This window comes from Leuciscus leuciscus (genome assembly GCF_965113295.1).
Source record: "Leuciscus leuciscus genome assembly, chromosome: 17".
Classification (NCBI taxonomy): Eukaryota; Metazoa; Chordata; class Actinopteri; order Cypriniformes; family Leuciscidae; genus Leuciscus; species Leuciscus leuciscus.
Window position 1 is genome coordinate 26,750,470 of NC_138741.1, and position 22,278 is coordinate 26,772,747.

The following is a 22,278-nucleotide window of genomic DNA, read 5'->3' on the forward strand; positions in this document are numbered from 1 at the left end:
CTGTGAGAGGCCAGTATGTGTGGGTTAATTAGCTGGATCTATCATGCCTAATGAATTGGAAAAGTGAAACACATTGACCCAAAAATCTGTAGCACTGAATTTCTTCCAGTGAGCAATTGAGATTTTATCATCAAATTTAATGAAAAATTAAAGTGCATATTTTGTACCAAAATGCAGCAGATCTCCGTCAATAATTAATGGAGCATTTCTGGCAGGAGATAAGATAATTCTCAACCTCTCTGGAGGATGTTACAAGACAGCGGGTTTAACAACACTCCAGATGTGGTTTTGGTCGAGACATGTCTTAATTTGTCTTAACAAGCGTGAGATTTCATAATTTTCTGCCCCTTGGCAATGATCTAAGTAAAAGATTGTTATCTAAGATCAAGTCGGTCAAATCAATGAGACCGCCATGGAATCACAGCAATAAAGTTTGGGAATATTGTCTGTGGCAATATGCTTTGTGTTTCTACTCTCAGTGTCTACATCCTGCTTGCATTCTGCACCGCAGTGCTTATAAACTGCATCGGGACACCAACCATGATTTGGGTTTTTATTGCTACAAAATGACTATTTTTCATGGAGAGACAGGGAGCTCTCAAATACACATTGATTTGTATGTACAATTGCAATAAAAGACCATAAAGTCACGGTATCCAACAACTTTCGTCTCCAAATCATCAAGTAAAGCAGAGAGGTAAATATTACAAAATTGAAGAAAATAATATAGGAGGCTACAGGAGGAATTTACAATTGTAGTAACACTTTCACAGCCATTGAGCTGAAATCAGTGTGAAAAGAGTTTCAGAATGCATTATAGGATCAGAATATAGATGACATTACATTGTGCTCAGGGGGTGAAACTAATATCCTTTTCATACCGGCCTAATGCAGGTAAATTAATGAATTTAATAAGCATGAAAATCTAGGCATGACTATTTGACAGGACAATCCATAAAAGTATGCATAGGGAGACTGATGAGAAACCTTAAATGGGAATAACATGATGAGTTCTGAAATAATGAACACGGAAGGCATGAATCGGTAATTGTCTTTCCATAAAAATCTGGATCAACTGCTGTGAGAGATTAATCATTTACATACGGCATTTAAAAGAACTTTTGACTTATCCAACAATTGCAGTTGAACCAATAACCTTAGTTAATTGCTGCTCCCATGTGGCCATCAGTGAAAACAACCACACAAACGCTGTCAATGGGCAAGTAAATCTTTGTGTTGGATGTAGACCATGCTATCATATTTCATGATGATGTAATGCAATTAATTATTTTGCACACCAACCCAAACTCTTGTGGAACATGCAATAGTTGCGCTCTGTTAAAGGAATATTTCACCCTCATGTCGATCAAAGTCTCCTGTATGGTAAAGACAAACTCAAGAGATGTCAAAACCTCAGCGTTCCACAGATGCAAGAAAGTCATGCAGCCTGGAATGACACGAGGGTGAGAAAATGATGACAGTGTTTTCAACTATTCTTTCATTGAAAATAGAGACACACACATGGGCTTCCGTGTCCTTTGAGACTCACAGGATGCTGATTGAAAGGCAAGAGTGACAAAGAAAGAATAGTTTTCAGTTTTCAAAATTTGAACAATGCAGACCAGCTGGGATCATGAAGCTGGTTTTATTAGAAACAAAACATACAATACTGGCTCATAAATATCAGAGCGACAGACAGAAAGGCAGCTTACAAATTCCGCAAGTCTGTGTTTGGAACGGGCCACTAAACCTCGTGGTGAAACACAAACCATCAACAGCAACGAGACGAGAGACGCGCACAGGTTCTAAAAATAAGCCATTGTTCTGCAGTGTTGGCTAGAGGCGGCGTTCGAGCGCTCATGCTTAATTGGCTACATTGGCACAGCTTTCACCTTCCATGACTGGGAAAACAAAAGTATCTGCAGCAGGTATGCTAAAAAGAACTAGTTTCCTCCCTCCGTTCAACATGAGGTCTCACCACAGAGCTTCATACATGTAAACATCAGATTTGAAGCAACAGTTCAGTCAAAAAAAAGTATGTTCCATCATTATTTACTCACCCTGATGTTGTTCCAAACCCGTATGCTGTTATTGTTTTTCAATTAAACACAAAGTAATAATTTTTAAAGAATTGTCGTTTTTGCCACAAGAAAAAAAGCACAATAAAAATAATCGATAGGACTCATTCCAGGTTTTCTGAAGCCGTACGATAGCTTTGTAGAAGGAACAGACCGAAGTCATTATTCAGTTATTTAATGTGTAGCGCATGTGCACATTCAAAAATGGTGCAAAAAAGCCATCAAACAAAAACGGCATTGTTTTTTGTTTGTGTAGTAAGCAACACGCCATTTTTGAATTTTGGAGGAAAATACTAGACCGTGAATTGAAGGGAAATGCTGACTAGACAACTAGAAAGTTATCATATGGCTTCAAAAGACTAACGATTCTTTAAAAATGTCAGTTTGTGTCCAAGGACAAAAAAAAGGCAGGGTTTGGAATGGCATGAGAATGAGTAAAGAATGACTGAATTGTCTTTTTTGTGTAAACTATTTCTTAAACCATGCAGCCACTTCACTCAAGTAGCTAAATTCATTCTGCTTAAAACAGAAACATATATCTTGTCCTGATGTATACTCAACATGTAGTGTTATGAGGATGCGGTGTTTGCCATTTTTTTGTCATAATTAAATATTAAAGAATGATACTTCCATTCACGATTGACTCAATCTCTCTTTTTAAAGGTCTGGGCTCCATATTTGCATTAAATAAATGGAAAAAACTGAGGGCAGTGCCAATGTAATCCTGCTGGCTGTGTGTTACTGACAAAAAAGATTGACGATTGATGGCTCTTATGCAGCGCTGGAAACTGCCAGCTTTTTCAGATGATCCATAAACACCTGAAGACTCACGTCGTCTGTCAGAATGGGTGCGCCAGACTCCTACACAAACACAGGAAGTGTGATTCAATCAGCGGCGGTGAATATTAGAAAAAAAAAGACATTCACATTGTTGTATAACAACAGCTTGTTACAGTAGACTAATCAATATTCCTCTCAAAGGAAATGTTCTTGTGTTGGTAAAAAAATATAGCACTCACCTGACCCCATGCATACATGTTGTTGTGAGTCTGAGAAGGATTCACTTTGGAGAGAAGGAAACGAGCCTGGAGGCAAAGAAAAATAAATTAATCGTGGTAAAATTCCAGACCCTAAAAACAGTGTATTAATATGCAAATCAGTTGATGACCCATTACAGTCATTTATTCACAAGCAGCATTTAAAAATCCTCGAGGGCGAGTTTCTCAAGCGTAGAAATTGACTGAAGAGCTGTCAGAAAAACTGTTTTCAAAGTAGCACCTTCCATTTGAGCCGTCATTTATCAAGGCTTGAGAAAATGGAGGTGGTTTGGTAAAGCAATTTATAAATATTTGCACTGACTAATCCAAAATTACTGTATTCAAACAACTGTCGTTTGCTATTAAACAACATGGCTCATTCAAACCAAATCCATTATTTAAAAGAATTGATAGATCATGCTGTAAAAATCAGTTGTACAATAGCCGATAGGCCTACACACATACTCTTGTACATCTATCTTTATGAGAACATTCATTGGCACAATGCAATCTCTAGCCGCTTACCCTAACCTTACCCATCACAACTAATTGCCTAACCCGAACCCTTACCCTAAACCTAAACCTACCCTTAACCTAATTATAACCTTATCCCTAAAACCAAGTCTTGACCCTCAAACAGGCCTTTAAAGAGGTCTCAGAAAGTGAGGACCGGCCAAAATGTCCTCACTTCACTCTCTTTGTCCTCACTCCAATGGGCTAAAACTCAAACTGGTCCTTACAAAGATAGTTGTATAAGTACACGCGCACACACACACACACACACACACACATTGGGTTTTCATGTGTGACCAAACATCATCTGAATTCCATATTCAAGAGCCAAGTGCACTTAAATGTTGGCTGCAACACAGAGAATGATCTTTGCTTTTTTTTATGCTGCTTGGCAACCATAAACCTCCATCAGGCTAATGAACTATTCTACTTGGCAGAAGAACTGCTTGTTTGTTTGGGTTTTCTCATTATAATTAATCAATATAACTGTTTATTGAAAATGGGCATCTTATACATTATAACGGTTCCTACCATTCCATTTAAAAAAAGCAATAATCCACCATGGTACTGTGATTTTTAACACAATTAAGAGGGTTCTGTTCCAAAACTTAGTGACCTGCCCACCTAGACAGCAATTTAAGGCATCATTTGTGCGCTCCCAATATGAAGGCCATGTCAAAAAATTAGGCAGAAACATTATGCTGAGTAAAATCTAAGGCATGAGGGAAAATTGAAAATGCATTTGGGCAAGATGAGCAACAATGTTAGTTACACTTTATTATTGTCCAATTTAGACATTCTATTAACTATAAGTAACTTTACATATTCATGTCAACAAACTCTCACTAGAGTATTAGTAGTCTGTTAGGTTAGGGTTTGGGTTCGGGTTATTTCATCTATTAACAGCTCTATTATAAATATATTTGATTAAATGCCTTGATTAAAAGTATTGACAATCCAATTCAATCTAATGAAACTATCTTTTATCTATTTTACCAGAAACTGTGCTTATAAGATTATCGCTTGGCAACATGCTAATATCAGATTTTATTGAAATCAACTAAGTCGAGTGCAGAGTTGCTGCCAAGTTGCTGCCAGTATCTGTAATCAGTCACTTTTTAAGCTTCATTTCTGTTAGAAGGCACCTTACAAGGCATCTGTCCATGTAGATTTTATGAACAAATCTCATATTACACAACAGCTTGTGGCTTATTGCTTTATTTAATTAAGATCATAAAGGTTTGTGAATATTAAAGGGATAGTTCACCCAAAATGAAAATTCTGTCATTTACTCACCTTAATGTTGTTCCAAACCCTGAAGACTTTTGTTCATCATCAGAGCACAAATGAAGATATTTTTAATGAATTCTGAGAGATTTCTGTCCCTTCATTGAAAGTCTGTTCACACAAACCTCTGATGCTTCAAAACGTTCATAAAGACAACGTAAAATAAATCAAGCAATTTAATACAACTCTTCGAAAGAGACATGATTGCATTATACGATGAAACAGATTGAATTCAGGCTTTTATTCACATTTAAACATTGATTAGTGAACATAAAACAGAAGCTCAACTGTACTTGCTTAATGCGCGAGAACAAACCTCATTGATTCTTGTGGAAGCTCAAAAGGTGTGGTGTGACGCACGAGAATGAACCTCATTGGTTCTCGCAAGTAAGCATGCTTTGAGTGTGTTTACCAAAATTGAATGCTGTAGAAAATGTTGCTGATCAAAAATGGCTAAATTAAAAATGTCGATCATATAATGCGATTGTGTCTCTATTAAAGATTTGGGTTAAACCCCTCAATTCATATGGATTTATTTTACGATTCGCTTTGAAGAGTAAAAGTTTTGAGTGAATAGACTTTCAAAGAAGGAACAGAAATCTATGAAAAAATGTGTTCATTTGTGTTCTGAAGTTGAATAAAAGTCTTAAGGGTTTGGAACAACAGGAGGGTGAATAAATGATGACAGAATTTTCAACTGTGGGTGAATAACTATTTTAACAGAGCATGTTCGCAGAGCGGAGAGCGCCTTTCTGAAGATTCTGCTCCGCTCGCTCAGGGCCGCTCACGCAACCTAGAATGCTCTTTGTGATATGCATGTTCCAATATATGTGAAATAAGCAATAGGTCTAAGGTTATGGAGTTCAAATATTGTTTTAATGAAGTTGTGAACCTTATGCATAAATGCACAGTAAACTTCAAAGTTAAGAACGAAGAGGGAGAAGAAATCGAAAGGGAGTGTGGAGAAACTGATTTAGCAAAAGATTCATTTAGTGATATACTAACAGCGAAATCCTGTTTAGCTTTTTTGCTTATGGGTAAAAAGAAGTAGCCTGGGAAAACCCAGACTACTTCCGGCGAATTTTAATTCTCTCTCCAGGATAGTCTGGAGAAGAGCCCATTCAAACTCATTTCTGTGCCGCCGAAATCGCGGCACCAATCAGAAACGTTTGGGGAGGGATTTACATGATGACGACAGTGCAGCGACACTGAAGGAGATTTCATTACAAAGATGGATCGCCGTGGAACATCAATCGTTCGAATCATAGACAGTATATAAACGAATCAGTTATCGCGTCTGTTTTGAGCGATTTAAACTTACCGTTTTCGTTAAAACCGGAGCAAAGAACAACACTCGAAGCATACGTCATCTCCTTCATCGATCTGATTGGTTTTATGACTATCCAATTGCGCCCAGAGGAATTTGAGCTACGTCGGTTGGTGACGCCCCTTTGGAAATGATTTGTCTACATAGCTTCGCCAGACCCTACACTCAGTTTCAACTGAGAAGGGTCTGGTTTTAACCAGGCTAAAAAAGAAGTTTAAAATAAAAATAACAGCGGTGAGAAATCACCTGATCATAGTGATGTGGATATGTTTGCATTAGCTCTTCAATTTGGCACTAACCAGTCAAGTCACATCACGTTTATTTATGGTCTACTACTTGCTGCAGTCCGCAGTTTTTCCTCTTTGTCGCCATCTCTGTTCGAAATCTGCAATTGCAGTTATTCACGGAATTATCAACTTCACGTGCGTTGTGCCTCGGCACGGCACAGCGCGGATGAATCTAATGTTTTGAGGAGAATGTGCGGCTGTCAATCACCGCGCTGGTGGTGTGGATACTGTCATTCGCAATCACAGATTCAAATTTTTGGAAGTATGACCAACATAAGAATTTTCACCAGAAAATGTCGTCTGAACAAGTAAGTAACATCCACTTTTGTTCTGACCAACTAAGGGGAAAAAGCATTTCAGTAAATCGTGCTGATTAAATCTAACGCTCGCTTATCAAATCACGTCAAACCGTGCAAATTATACTCTGTTCTCAAATTGTTCATGTTAACAACATCAGCATTGCATGACTACATTTAATGCCCTTCCGATTATTTGTCCTTGTTTTCGCATGGGCCGGTTGCAGTCTCTTTTTTTTTTTAGAGTCTTTTTAAAAAAGTCTTTCACGTTTTACAACGGGTGAATATCCAGTTGTCACTGGTGATTGTCGTTTGAACCTTTCTGGTCCGCCATCAAATTGCTAAGTTTAATTATATCAAGTGCTGCGAGAAAAGGCTATAAATCTCCACCTCCAACATCCTCACACTCATAGCCTACTAGCCGAGACACCTTCTTTATGTGTACAGATGTGACGTAATGACGCAAAGACATGCTCGAATTTCCCACGGAAATCCACCAGTACCACTGGTATTAAAAACATTATTACAAGCTTACCATTTTGAATCGAGCTAAGTATCGAGTTATGTACTTGCTCAAAAATTTATTTTGAATAATTTTGAACCCAAAAAAGCTACGGACTCATAACTGTTATCTATAGGCCTACATAATTGAGAAATTTACCGGTGAGAGTGAGCGGTACACGAGTGGAGCGTTCGCTTGGGCCGTGAGCGATTGAGTGGAGCGCACTGTCATAGAGCGGAATATTGAGAGGAACGTCACAACCATAGACTGTAAAAAATATGGACAAAGCGTCTGTGACGTCACCCATAGACTTTCTGAAGAACGGGTTTGAAGCCGTTTATGGGGGGTATGGGCGGCGCCATCTTGGAAAATCTTGGGAAACCCTAACCCCGCCCACCTTCTGACGCAGCGCACGTCACTCAGCTCGCTCTGCTACTCCGGTTATCTCTGTGTATATTTTAGGCAACGAAATATGTTATAAAACACCATACTAACTCTTTTCGTTTTCATTTAAAGAAATCTTAAACATTATAGCCACACAAATGTGGTTCAGGCAACGCGTATTGATTATATTCACTGCACATAACGTTTGCCTATTTATAACAAAACGAAATATAAAACACAAACCTGCCTCTTTTCGTTTTAAATATAATATAAAAATATTAAACATTTTAATATGGTCCAGGCAATATGTGCATTTGTACCAAACAACAGATGTTGCAGTAAACAACATTACAGATCATCTTCGTTATATTCAAATTTAAAATGACAAAACTCAACCCAGTCTCTTTTTGTTAAATTTCAGTTTTATCAATATTAGCTATTATAAAAGTATAAGTAAAAGGTAAAGTTACAATAAGCTATACAAATAAAGCAAACAATTCAGTCAAACATAAAAAGTCATGCGCTCGATCTAGTCTAACCATACAACGGTACAAGTTAAATATAGCTTATAAAGTTATGAAACTTCCCCTCAGCCAAAACGATTGCCCACGAGACCAAAAATCGCCCGTTAGATATAGACAAGACGAATTATATCTCATGTTTAACCACTACAGAGACGCCAGAGTCAGCGGCAAACCTCAAAACGTCTAGCCGATGAAAGGCTGCTCCAGGCGGGGTACATCGCGCCGAGCGCCCGGTCATCGCTGGATCTCACAACTGGATACAATTTTCATAAATCTTTATAAATAAACCACAGATTTGAGCTTTAAACAACTACATTCTCGCCTGAAAAACTCTTAAAACTACATTTCATGATACAGAAACAGTAGTATTATATATCAACTGTATTAAAAAATGGCGCTTCTTATGTTGTCATTCTGCCTTTCAGCTGTCAATCAAGCTGTCAATCAAAGTTAACCACGCCCTTATTGTCATACATTTTATATCTAAATACTATCTAAACTAACGAGTTAGAAAAAAATTCACTACCCTCGCCGTTGTCAGGCACTCGGAACCTATCGAAAAATCCAATAAAAGTCCATGGGACCAACCTGTAAAAACATGATTTTATGCTGTGAAAACTGACATTTTAACATGGGGGCTATGGACATTTGCTCCCTTTTGGGACCTTCCCCTAGCGGATTTTCGATGTATTGCAGTTTTTCGCACTTCCGGGTAGGCTTCATTTTTCAGATCAGAATGTTGCCCCTTGGTCACAACGCTCCACTTCGCTCACATGCCCTGCCCTTGAATGACCTTTCATTTTGAATTATGAAAATTAATGACCTTTAATATTACTTTTCAACTAAACTCTCATATAATTTTAGACTGAATCAGTGTAACCCGTTCAGTGCAGTATGAGTGCCTCATAAATATCCATGAAAGAATTCAAAAAGAAACTATGTCATCACATCGCCTGTACCTGACTGCCTCCGTGCTCTGTGTCGATGTAGCGTGGCATGGGGAAACGAGTGTGTAGAAGCTCTTGGGCATCATCCACGGGAGCCTGCAGCAGGTGGCGGAAGTTCTCATACTCGGGCATGTCCTGGTACCCGGCTTTACGCCACTGAGACACCGTCTACATGAGGGAAAACATTGTCAGAAGTCATATTATAATATGATCAATCTGAAAAAAACTTATTTACTACTGCTAATAAATGGATTTTTTGAGCTGTGACTCTATGAGAACATCTCACTTCATTTTTATTTTTTTATTTGTATATTTCACTTCATTACTTCAGCGAGACACCTACAAGCTTTCACCAGAAAATGTCTGTCTGCTGCAACACAGCCAAGTTTAAAATTGTTTCAGTGCAAAACTGGCTCTGATTTCATGAGCTCAGATTATTGAACAGCTCAGACCGAGACCAAGAAAACAGACTGCATTCTTAATTATTGAACACATGAAAAAGACTTGGCGTTAAACCAACATCTACCCAGTCACAGGAGAAAAATATACCACAGTGCAATTGGAAGACAGAATATGTGCTGTGATTTACAGTAACACCTTATTTTGACATTCTGCAAACTATAAGTAACTTTGCAACTACATGTCAACTAGTAGTCATTAGAGTATTAGTAGACAGTCCGCTTAATATCAGCTAAAACTTTATTTTGATGCTCCCCAAAAGACATTCTACTCACTATAATTAACGTCGCAAGCTGTGCTGGGGAAAGTTACTTTGAAAAGTAATGCATTAAAATATTGCGTTACTCCATTAAAAAGTAACTAATTGCGTTACTTGGTTACTTATTAAGAAAAGTACGTTGAAATAATAAGCCTCAGACTGAAGGAAGTGCAAATTTATGCGTGTACAGTAGAGGGCGCAGCTCAAACAAAACTTTCAACTTTCAACCCTCACTTCACCAATTAAAACACTTTTTTCACCCAAAAAAAGGTCATTTTTAGTAGTTAATATAAAGTACATTGGTCAACAACGAAAGATTAAATGCATAACAATATTGGTTTTATTTAACATTTAATCATTGGAGGTTTGCATTGTCTGATTTTGCATTTGACTGATTTTTTGTGTGCAAGTGAGATGAGTAAATGCATGCTCAAATTTAGTCTAGAACTACAATAACCATCATGTTCACACACAATGCCTCTGCACTTACGATTTTTCTCAACATTGGGACGAGAGCTGTCAGTCAATAAATGGGAAAAAAAAAAGTAACTTGCGTTACTTATTTGAAAAAGTATATTATAGTATATAATAGTATAGAAAGTATATAGATATTTTGTTGTAAATTTTAAAAGTAATGCGTTACTTTACTAGTTACTTGAAAAAGTAATCGGATTAAGTAACTCAAGTTACTTGTAATGCATTTCCCCACAACACTGTTCGCAAGTACATCATTCTACTAATTCTACTAACCCTAACCTAAAAGTCTATAAATATTCTAATGAAGGTTAGTTGACATGTAGCTGCAAAGTTACTTATAGTTAGTAGACTGTCTAAAGTGGACCCTTTTTACACCGTACCTCTCCGTGGTAAATCAGAATCTGGAAGAAGGTGTCCATGAGGAGGATGCGGTCAGGCAAGATACTGCTGCTGTCCAGCAACACGGGCTACAATAACAAGAAACAAAGCCTGTTATTGGACTGTCATTGTCAATTAGATGCTTTGATAAACATCTTTCCTGAAACTTCCCCCCTTCTGTTCGCTGTGTCAGGGGAAAAACAGTAAGTGACATAAAGCCCTCCATTAAAAGCAGATTAGAAAACGCGCGTCAGTTTGAGTTGCTCATTGTATCATCACCCTGATGTTGTTTAACTCACTCAGTACTACTAAAGAACAAGCACTACAGACCCTCAGATCATTATGTAGAGTTTAAACAACCCATTTATACAACACTTGCCCGCTTGCTTGCTTGCTTGCTTGCTTTCTACCTCACAATAATTGTGTTAAAATGCATGCAACCACCTTCAGGCTCCTGGGTCAGACGGGTGAACCGCTAATATTTGATGTAACGGGTGGAATAATGTATGTTGTCATTTGCGTTGCGGGTCGGGAATCAATTGGCAAAGGCAGATTGCGGGTCAAATAGCCAAGACTATTTTGACTCAGTTCAGTACCCACTGATAGGCTGCTGCTTTCAAACAGTCCCGTGCTTGTTTGTTTTCAAGCTCTGTAGTCTAAAGACTGTCAAAGGTTTGTAATTACATCATGGTTGGCAGCGTTGAGCATTGTAGCCAATCGCTGTGCAAATGAAGTGATTGACAGCTTCAGGCATTATAAAGGGAGTGCTCTTTGCTCGCTTTCTGTACATAATCTATTCACAATAAAAAAAAAATAAAAAAAAATGTCATGGTGCTAAAAGGACCAATGTCCACATACATACTGCAGAGTTTCAGGAGACAACCGCATTTAAATGTAGAGTGAATCCGCTAAAATATCCTTGATGTTATATGACAGTGAAGGCTTATATTTGGCTATATGTTCTTTTAATTTATGGAGACTTCTAAGCGTCTGTATATCCTATGGTGCGATTTAGCACAGTCCACTAATTAAACAGAACACATTTTAATCTTTTGTGTCAGGGGACATCTATTGCAGAACAATCATCATGACACTGCACTTCAGAATCAACGTGAGTCATGACGTGATTTACTCATTAAGCTCATTGAATTAATACCAGGGCTGCCAACCCTCACGCATTCACCGTGAGACTCACGCAATTGACACTTTTCACACGCTCTCACGCCACACATCCATTTTCTCACGCACAGAAAATTTGCGAAGCAAAGAGGACAAGGAGACCGACAGACAAGACAGAGAAGGTTACTAATGATATTTTAAAAAATCTCGAAACAAAATTTAATTACGAAATTCAAACAATACCGTTTTGGCGCTTGTAAATGTGACGTGACAGATCCCTAGCGGCATGTGAACCGATCATCACTACTAGCAAGTAAATAAACAAGAATGAACAATGTTGAAAGAGACCGTACAACTTACCGAAATGTATATTCCTCATACATAATATCGATCGATCAGTGTTTTTCAACCGCGGAAAGAGGTCAATAAAACAGCTGGAGAACAATTGTCTCGCATAACATTTACCTCAGGAAAGCCATTTAATGACCATAATATACAGCACATTAGTTGGCTAGAAAAAAGAGCTATAGAGAGTATTATGCTAAATATGTGTACTATATTACATATGTATTATACTTTTACTTATATCATTAAATAAAGTTGTTGTTATAATAAAAAACAAGTTATTTTTAACCTTAAATAATACTACCAGCTGATAGGGCTCAAAGTACGTTTACAGCATTAGGTGATTTTTTTTTTTTTTTTTTGAGAAAAATTCAAAAGTTGGCAGCCCTGAATACTGATATTTAAAGAACGCTTTTACTAAATTTTTAAGCGAGTTTCACTTTCTTCCAAACTTTCTAAGTTTGGAGTCAGTAAGATTTCTTTATCTGAAAAGAAATAAATACTTGAAAGACATTTATTAATAAATTGAACATTTATAATGTTAATTCTGTTCTCTTGAACCATATAGTCCTGAAAAAAAAAGTATCACAGTTTCCACAAAACAATTAAGCAGCACAACAGTTTTCAACATTGATAATAATAATAATAATAGAAGAAGAAGATGAAGACAAAGACGAAGAAGAAGAAAAGTCTCTTGAGCAGCAAATCAACATATCAGAATAATTTCTGAAGGATCATGTGACACTGAAGACTGGAGTAATGATGCTGAAAATTCAGCTTCGCTATGAGAGGAATAAATTACATTTGAAAATAGAAAATAATTATTTTAAATTGTAATCATATTTCACATTAATGTTTCTAATGTACTTTTGATCAAATAAATGAAGCCTTGGTGAGTATAAGAGACTTCTTTCAAAAACATTAACAAATCGATTTTTATATTTTATATTTAGTGTAACACATAGTTTTGTGTGTTATCTTGTGTAAACCAGTATTACCCTCTTACTGAAATAGTTCTGCTTATCAGCTGTGGGCCACTGTTACCTACAATTGTGTCGATTAATGCAGATTGTCTGTCGTTCTAATTACTTGGGAGTAATGATAAAGGATGGATCAAGATTTTGGTTTACAAACTGTAATGTTTGTACACTCATTCACATTTGTGCTCGACTAACGTTTGTACCATTATTGTTTGGGTAAGTGTTTACTATTTAGCTGTAGCCCGGTTCGCTAACATAAGTGTAAAACAAAACATTCTTTCTCTGAGTCTTTATGATTAGAACAGAGTAGAGCACTATTAGTATTATAGTAAGATGTAAAGACGCGAGCACTGTCCACAGAAGTCCTCGCTAACTTGCTCAAGTATCTCTCTGTAAACACCCCTAGCAATGTCAAACTATGATTTATGCCATTGTTCTTCGTTCATAGTTATGACGAAAAATATCTGTGTACACCTATGACCTAAAAAGTTAGATGCAGTACTTGTTTTTTTTATAAACTTTATACAATGTTTTATGAAATGTTTTTATTTACTTTAATTTTGGTTTTGAATTGATTTATATGGCCTTTGGTCAATATATAGATTATAATAGACTGTAATCACAACAGACTGGGCCATCTGACCAACCACAGCACAGTAGGCAAACGGAAAGGTGGGGTTTATAGAGATTGAATCTTCAAACTGCTTTGAACGAATCATTTGAAAATCTTTGAGAAATTAGGTGAATTTAAATGCATATTATGAGAGAATTAAAGTGTTTTTTGACCTTGGATGCATGTAAACCTGTCATAGGAGACCTCCTAAACAAAATTAGGAACCTTTAAAATAGCATAATAGGGGCACTTGAAATATAGATATGGCTAAAGAAATAAATATTGTTTATATACATTGATTTCTACCAATTTGGGGAAAATTAAAAGTGTGCAAGTGCATGAATTTCCCCCAGGGAACATAGTATCTACCATTTATGAAGTCCCTCATTGGTCACATGAATCATGCAGATTTTACATGTCCAATGGGAGAAATTATGCATTTTTACCTCTGGTGGCCCGTTGAACGAGTATGCATACAGGATGGGCTGTATCATTATCAGAGACTGGGTCAGATCCTGCCTCATAAACTGGTGTCTATAATAGGTGCTTTCATCAGGACTGTTGTTGAACACTTGTAGAAATGGAGACCTCCTCAGATGAAACATAAACTGCCAAAGACAAAGTCAAGATCTCATTTTCGCTTTGCTGTTAAGTTCAGTGCTGTCATAAAGTGCTAGACAGGCGGTAAGTACCTGAGGATACAACGAAAAAGTCTCGGAGAAACGGAATGAGTTGGGATCGTCTTTATGATAATCTCCAAATTTCTGGCACTGAAAATTAAAGAAAATAATTGGAATTATTGTGCATTCCTAATACTAAAAGACTGATTATACCAAGAAATCTGTTGCTAGTCCCATCTGAAAGAAGAAAGGCTGAAAGACTCACCAAGCGGATGAGTTGTCGGTCCAACCAGCGCAGAACATCTGGACCCTCCTCCGTCTCGGCTCTGTAGACGGCCAGGCGGGCCATGAGGATGGCGGCGGCCTCCTGATCGAAAGATGCAGCGATGCTCTGGATCTGAGTCTGAGCATCAGCCCAGCTGAAGAGGAAGATGAGGAGAACATGTTATAGCACAGTGACCTTCTAACACAAGCTTGTACATCAGTCTGACTCACACTGATTCATCCTCAATGTCTGATATTAAAAAAACAAACACAAGGGGTATATTCAAAAAGCAGCAGAATAGTCAAAGAAATCCGGAAGGTTCTTTCAGGCACTTAAAAGCCTTCTTAGTACGTTTGAAAGCCCGACTCTTTTGCGGTGCATCGATTCTGACAAACATATGCAACGTTCTAAAAGGGGAATATTTTGATGTCTTTTTCACATTGTCATGGAAACTGGACATGGTCATTGAGGATAACACATGGATGATGTGCAGAGATGATGTCTAAACTGAGAGGTATTTATGAAAGGAGGAGGGTCAATCTAAGAACAATCTACAATCATGAAGTTGTGTCCAAGGATCCGACTTACTTCCTTGCAATTGTGGTCACTCTGATGCGCCTCTGTCCGCTGGAATGCTGATACTGTGTTACGAACTGTATGGCTCCACGTCCACCCTGTGGGATAGGAGCGTTGTGCTGAGGGGGGGAAAAGATAAGGAATGAAGACAGCCTAATATTTTGCTTAACAAAGAACCCACCAAATGGTATGGCAAAAATAAAGGATTGCTTTTAAATAGGTTTCCCAAACCTTCCCACCATCCTGGCACCAATATGCTATTGTTTAGACAAACTTGTTATAGGTCGTCTCACCCAAAGTCACAATTAGTTGAGCAAGAATTTTGCATGTTGTATATTTGATGAAAATTACAGTAAAAAAAAAAGTAATATAGTGAAATATTACAGTTTAAAATAAATGTTTTTTTATAATGAAATTTATTTCTGAAGCTGAATTTTCTTCAGTCACATGATCCTTCAGAAATCATTCTAATATGTGACCCTGGATCACAAAACCAGTCACAAGTCGCACGGGTATATTTGTGGCAATAGCCAACAATACATTGTATGGGTATCGATTTTTCTTTTATGCCAAAAATCATTAGGATATTAAGTACAGATCATGTTCCATGAAAATATTTTACCGTAAATATATAAAACATTTATTTTTGTGAGTGAATGCAGCACAATCGCGAAAATAAATGGACAACTTTAAAGGCGATTTTCTCAATGTTTCGATTTTTTTGCACCCTCAGATTCCAGATTTCGAAATAGTTGTATCTAGGCCAAATACTGTCATATCCCAACAAACCATACATCAATGGAAAGCTTATTTATTTATTTAAAAAAATTTACCCATGTGACTGGTTTTGTGGTCCAGGGTCACATATGATGATTTGCTACTCAATTACTGCTCAAATTGGAATGATTTCTGAAGTGTGACATGATGTGACACTGAAGACTGGAGTAATGATGCTGAAAATTCAGCTTTGCATCACAGGAATAAATTCTATTTTAAAATATATTCAAAATCAAATAGAAAATGATGATTTCAAAGTGTAATAATATTTCACAATATTACTGTATTTCTGTGAGAATGAGACTTAAAAAAAACATTTAAAATTTTTTTTTTTTTAAAGCGTAGTTGTCTCTAAACATTAAACAAGGGTAGAAAACACAACCTGAAAAATCTCTCTGTAACACACCTTTCTCTAAAATATAAATATCCCAATAAAAGCTCCAGCATGCATCTCAATCACAGCTCTTAAATGCTCAACATGTCTACAAACTGACTGCAATTGTGAAATAATTATTACGTTTTAATATATCTATTTGACTAAATTATTACATCCAGGTAAGGTACTGCAAAGATAGCTTATGCTATACCACCAAAAAACCTGTAATCTAAAAACTCTTCCAAATCTATAATGAAACGAGGCATGTAGCAGGATATAACAGATATAACTGGAATAGAAGGCTTAAGCACTGGGTAAAGGCACTGAAGCCTTAATTAATGATAACGGCTTAAATCGAATTAGGGGCATGCTTCTCGCCAATTACACACAAAAAAAAAACCCACTTGAGTATGAAATGGGTGAAAGTCGGCAACAGAGGATATTGAATCTCAAGCGTCATGTTTGCCGAGCAGTGCAGCTCCAGCCTCCCCATGCGCCCTGTGTCCACAGAAACATGCTCTTTAAATGTTAGATGCTTTATTTACCTCGCTACATGTGATTGTAGCTGTTCACATAGTTTTGCCTCTCAAGGCAACGTGTTTGCCATTTTCAAACAGACTGAGGCAGGTGCTGATAGTAAAGACGGAGGAGGGCTTGACTAAACTCCCGAAAGAGATCAGTGCTTGGTGAAGTGATCGTCTACTCCTAAAGATCAGCATGAGGTACACTCCTCCCATACAGCAACACCTTCCCTGGTGGTTTGGCACTGATAACGTGACCTCCTCTTTCCACAGCTTCCATTGTGGTCTCTGTCGTCGAACGGGTGTTTATGTTTTGACTGTACATGCCTGCATTTGAACACCCATGTAAACATGCAGTGGACTTCGGTGGTTTATGGAGTGTTGATGATTGGTTCCAGCTTCTGCTCCATTTTGGGGAACTTGCTACTACTTTTGGTGGTGTCACTCAACCAGAACTTGCAAACGGACACCTGGGTTCTCACATTGAGCTTCAGCCTATGCGATCTGGCGTTGGGCGTCTCCACCATCCCTTTTGGTATCCATAACAGTCTTTTCCAAGTGAAGAGCTACCCCAGCAAGAGTGCCACCTGCAAGGGCAGCGCCTTTCTGTTTTTGTTGCTCCAGCTCGCCTCCATCCATTCCCTCACCTGGGCCACTGTCGACAAGTTCACAGAGATCTGCTTCGCCCTCAGCTACCCGGTGATCTTTACATCGCACAGGGCCAAAATCATCCTCGCGATAGTGTGGGTCTACAGCATCCTCAACGCAGCTCTGCCACTTTTCGGTTTCGGCAGTTACGTCTACAGCGAGACAAAGTTCCTCTGCGTTCCCAGCTTCAAACCGTCCAGCATCGCCTTCAACATGCTCTTCATGGTGTTGGGAATAATCATTCCCATTGTACTGATGTGCTCCATGTATGGATATATAGTGCATATAGCTAGGAACCAGGTGCGAAGAGGGACATTTGTTTGCAACGAAGACCACTGTTTCTATGTGCCAGCCAATAACTACTTCAAAAGCTCCATAGTAATGGTGACAACCATCGGTAAGCATAATTAAAAAAGGGGACATAAAGCAGTTTTATTGTATTTGATTTTGTCACCGTGTTTTGGAAGTTCATTAAGTGCTTATCTTTCTGACATCATTCTGTAATTGGTATTTATTTTCCCTTGGCATATAGAGATTTTTTCCCTGCTTAATGCAAACACAGAAAGGCTTCTGTTTAAATGTTTTAAATCAGTTTTGCAGACAAACATAAATTGTCTACGTATGAATTTCTATTAAAAACTAAAACTTTAATTTATTTAATGGAAGAGTTGGACTGGAGAGGAAGGAAAAGCAACAAGTGCTTGAATGCAAAATAAATTGCAGTGGATTAATTGTGATTTAACTCAATGTCATTAACTTAATTAAAAATTTGTATCAATTGACAACCTAATCATTTAAAATGTATAATGTATGTTCCTATGTCTTAGGTGACTGAGAAACCCCCCCAGCAAGGGTCCAAGCAGATTGTGGAGAAATTAATTAGCAAAATACATCACACATGCAACACAACCTCGAGAGAGAGCAATTCGATATTCTTCTCGAGCTAATGAAATGAGCTTGTCCAAAAAATCTTTAACCACATCATGTGATTTGTGCGTGTTGTTGACAGTGTTCCTTCTTGTTTGCTGGCTGCCATACATCGTTATCTGCTTCTATGAGACACTGACGGGAAAAGAGAGCCCACAGCCTGCCTCGGCTGTTGCCACATGGCTTGTCCTCTTCACTTCAGCTCTCAACCCATGGATCTACTCCATGACTCAAACGTAAGCAACTAAGTGTATAATTTTGTCGACTGTATATTATGTGGAATTAGGGTCCAAAGGCAGGTATGTTTCTTACAATGCATATAGGGCTGGGGCAGTATGACGATATATTCAGTTTGACGACAGAAACACTTGTCAACCAGTACAGATTTTGCAATACCGTTTATACTGTAATGTACTGCTATATTCAGGGGTGCACATAACTGGTGCGCATGCATGGAAAAAAATATATGATGCGCAGCAGAAAACGTGGAGGGAAGTGCTTTTGAGTACCAATATTTTTGCCATTTTTGGGGACAGAGACACGTTTACTTACTGGAAAAGGATTTCTCTCCATCTCTGGTAAGATAGCAATCATGATCATCATGAAATCAAGTGTTTTCATTATTAGGGGTGCAATAGATCGCAGTTGATCCGTGATCTGCACGGACCAGGCCCCACGGTTCGTCACATGTGCTTCACGGATTAACTGCTAAGTTTAACCATCATAGAGTGAAAGTTTATCATTTGGATGCGTTTTGTCTTGCCAATTTACACATTCTAACGACTTTAAACGAGAAAGAAGAGGCGAAGGAGAGAGATGCGCGTTTCAGACAGAGCTTGAACACCGAACTGATCCCTCTTTCGTGTTTACTTGCGCTTGAACAGACACATACACAAAATTATGTCAAAATAATACCCGTCTCGGCAAGTATTCTCTCGGTTATGTCTTAAGTGAACAGTTGAGAAAGAAACCGGATGTGTATCAGTATATTCGGTCCATGCATTCGGTCTTAAAGTGACAGCAGCCTAATATTCCTGCTGTTGTCGGTGTCGTTAATGTTAATAAAATAAAAAACCATCATCATTATCATCTACCATGTTCGAGAGAAAAGAAGATAGTGAGGAGAGCAGTCAGGAGGAAATTAAATAAAGTACAATATTGTTCAAAAGTTTAGGGTCTTATTGTTAATAGTTTTTTTTTTAAGTAATTAATACTTTAAGTCAGCAAGGATGCACTAAATTGACTAAAAGCAAATTTTCACATTGTTACCAAAATTCTATTTCAAATAAATGCTGTTCTTTTGAACTTTCTATTTCAATTTTTTATATTTTTGACATTTATCTATGTCAAATAAAAAACAATTATCATGATTTCCACAAAAATATTAAGCAGCACAACTGATTTCAGCATTGATAATAATAATAATGTTTCTTGAGCAGCAAATCAGCATATTAGAATGATTTCTGAAGGATCATGTGACACTGAAGACTAGAGTAATGATGCTGAATATTCAGCTTTGCATCACAGGAATAAATTACATTTTAGAATATAATTTTTAAATATTTAAAATTGTAATACTTACAATATTACTGTTTTATTGTATTTTATGACCAAATTCATAAATATCTTACAGACCCGAAACTTTTGAACGGTAATCTAGCTTTCATTTGTAAAACATTTAATTCAGTGGACTATTCAATATTTATTTACATATTAATATATAAACAATTTTATGGTCAAATTTCAAAAGGAAACAACTATATTGTGATATTTACTACATCATTACTAATACTGCAAGTATAAGTCTTTGGTCATTCAGCCCACCGCTAAATGTCACAATAGATAGAAGACAGACAGGAAGATCCATAAAACAAATTCTCCCAGAAAATAAGCTCTCTATTTTGGGAAATGTAATCATGGATAGACATTACCTTTTTATTGTTGATTAAGACTTTTCCGGCCTTTTAACTATCAGATGTGGCAGCTCATATTAATACTTGCCACATTCAATAATGTTTCGTAAATAAAATGTGGCAGGAATTGAATGTGGAGCAGGATAGTAAAAGGAAGGTGGAGGTAAAAACCTGCTGAGGAAAAACTCGATGGCCAATTTGGGCAACATTTAGAAAGATAGCTTGTATAGAGCTATGATTCATGGTACTGATTTGTGGTTGTTATTTAGATTCTAAGAGCATGAGAGTATGTGGGAGGTTTACCGTGACCTTGTTTGTATCTTTCAGGAGATACAGAGCCGCGTTGCGCAAAAGCCTGAATAAAATCCGACAGATGTTTGACTATCCTCGTAAAAACTCTCTCTCCCAGTGCACAACCATACAGCCACGCCGCGAGAGCAACAGCTCTTTGCCAGCTCCCAATGTACCTCCGGCACTACAAACAAACAACCAACCCCAACAGGACCTCACGCTGGTTTGAGCGCGACGCTTCCTGACCTTTGCTGGATGGAATAGTGTAGAAATAATTATGACTTAAGGAAGCATCTACAGCATCGTTTCACCTCAGCAGAAGAGGACACTGGGTTGGCGGAGCTCACCAGAAGCTATTTATGACGTAAGCAGACTTCATGCAGACAGAAGGAACCTTGTGCGATAGTCTACAAGACTTTTGCATCACAAAGATGCATTGTGTTCTTTTGTGACTTGAGAAGAAACCGTGATTCACTTTAATTCTAAAGGAATGCTCAAAGGACAATGCAATGTGATTGTGAAAAAAGCTCTCTCTAAAATGTTCAACAGACACCTGAAACTGCCAATCAAAGTTCAATAGCTTTCAGAAACTTGAAAACTGCATTAATGACTGACTTCAATAGCAACTTGTGTAATTTTGATGGCACAATCTGATCTTATGTATATCATTGGCTATGTAAATATAGTTATCTTAATATATAAGCTCACACCAACCTCAAAACTAAATGCTCACATTACAGTTACTGTGAAATGTATGACGGCAAGCATTAAGACCACGCATTACCCGTATATTTATAATATAAAAATAACTGAAGATGAGACTAACTTGTGCAGAATGATTCCCTGTAAAATGTCATGTCATATTCCTCAATATATTTTGCTACATTTGGAATAATTTATGTGAATCACTAAAAGCTATAAAAAGGTTCAAAACTACTGCAGTGAAGTAATGCTTTAAATTGAAATGCAGTAAAAAAGAAAAAACATCCCATGTATGATGAAAGTTTGCCCTCTAGTGGACCACCTGCATATAAGGTGGAAATCTACAAGAACCTGAAAACGTGTCAGACTGCAGCGACAACAGTATCTGTGACAGGTGATTTCACTAAGTACAACATGTTCCTGGATCAACATCTTTGTTGATCCTGGATCAACATTCCAAATCAACCAAACAGATTTGAGGGACAAGTTAAAAGTTCATGTCAAGTTTAGGCTTAAAACCAGGGTGAGGTGCTTCTACATCAGTGTTATTCACCTACCATTTCCCTCTTATTTTAGGGATAAGTTATGGGTAGGGTTAGGTTTAGGGACAGGGTTAGGAATACATTTTCAGTCAGGAATGTTGTTTCAGGGTCAACTAAATATGTTGATCCAGGAACATATCTTACCTGACTAACTCATGGCATTAAGTGATTTTTGCTTGTTTTTTTGCAAACTGAGAGACAATTATTTTTCTGTGATGGTTTTCCAAAACCATCTGTGGCAATGTTAACTTGTAAATATGCATATCAAGGGTCATTGTAAGCAGATCAAACAAAGTTTACTGGCATGT

At 37.5% G+C, this 22,278-nt stretch overlaps 2 protein-coding genes across 2 annotated transcripts in view; one reads left to right on the forward strand and one right to left on the reverse strand.

Moving 5' to 3' along the window:
- Positions 1 to 539: 539 nt before the first annotated feature.
- The window catches only part of sec23a (Sec23 homolog A, coat complex II component), a 33,194-nt gene continuing 11,455 nt past the window's right edge, over positions 540 to 22,278 (reverse strand). Inside the window, exons 13-20 of the mRNA XM_082142326.1 lie at positions 15,286 to 15,392; positions 14,698 to 14,851; positions 14,505 to 14,582; positions 14,259 to 14,420; positions 10,758 to 10,844; positions 9,195 to 9,350; positions 3,098 to 3,163; positions 540 to 2,939 (exon numbers count right to left, since the gene is read on the reverse strand). Of these exons, the coding sequence (XP_081998452.1) occupies positions 2,850 to 2,939; positions 3,098 to 3,163; positions 9,195 to 9,350; positions 10,758 to 10,844; positions 14,259 to 14,420; positions 14,505 to 14,582; positions 14,698 to 14,851; positions 15,286 to 15,392 (900 nt within the window). The 3' untranslated portion in view covers positions 540 to 2,849. The remainder of the gene's footprint in view (positions 2,940 to 3,097; positions 3,164 to 9,194; positions 9,351 to 10,757; positions 10,845 to 14,258; positions 14,421 to 14,504; positions 14,583 to 14,697; positions 14,852 to 15,285; positions 15,393 to 22,278) is intronic.
- LOC309478715 (adenosine receptor A3) lies at positions 15,403 to 22,274 on the forward strand. The gene is made up of 3 exons (XM_082142399.1): positions 15,403 to 17,992; positions 18,605 to 18,758; positions 20,763 to 22,274. Exons 1-3 carry the CDS (start codon positions 17,299 to 17,301, stop codon positions 20,953 to 20,955), a joined length of 1,041 nt encoding a protein of 346 aa, XP_081998525.1. The 5' UTR covers positions 15,403 to 17,298; the 3' UTR covers positions 20,956 to 22,274.

What these genes read in the sequence shown, in the direction of transcription:
- LOC309478715 (XM_082142399.1), top strand. Translation starts at nt 17,299, where the DNA reads ATGCAGTGGACTTCGGTGGTTTATGGAGTGTTGATGATTGGTTCCAGC. An exon ending in AGTAATGGTGACAACCATCG is followed by an intron (nt 17,993 to 18,604) that starts GTAAGCATAATT and finishes TGTTGTTGACAG; the next exon opens with TGTTCCTTCTTGTTTGCTGG. An exon ending in ATCTACTCCATGACTCAAAC is followed by an intron (nt 18,759 to 20,762) that starts GTAAGCAACTAA and finishes TGTATCTTTCAG; the next exon opens with GAGATACAGAGCCGCGTTGC.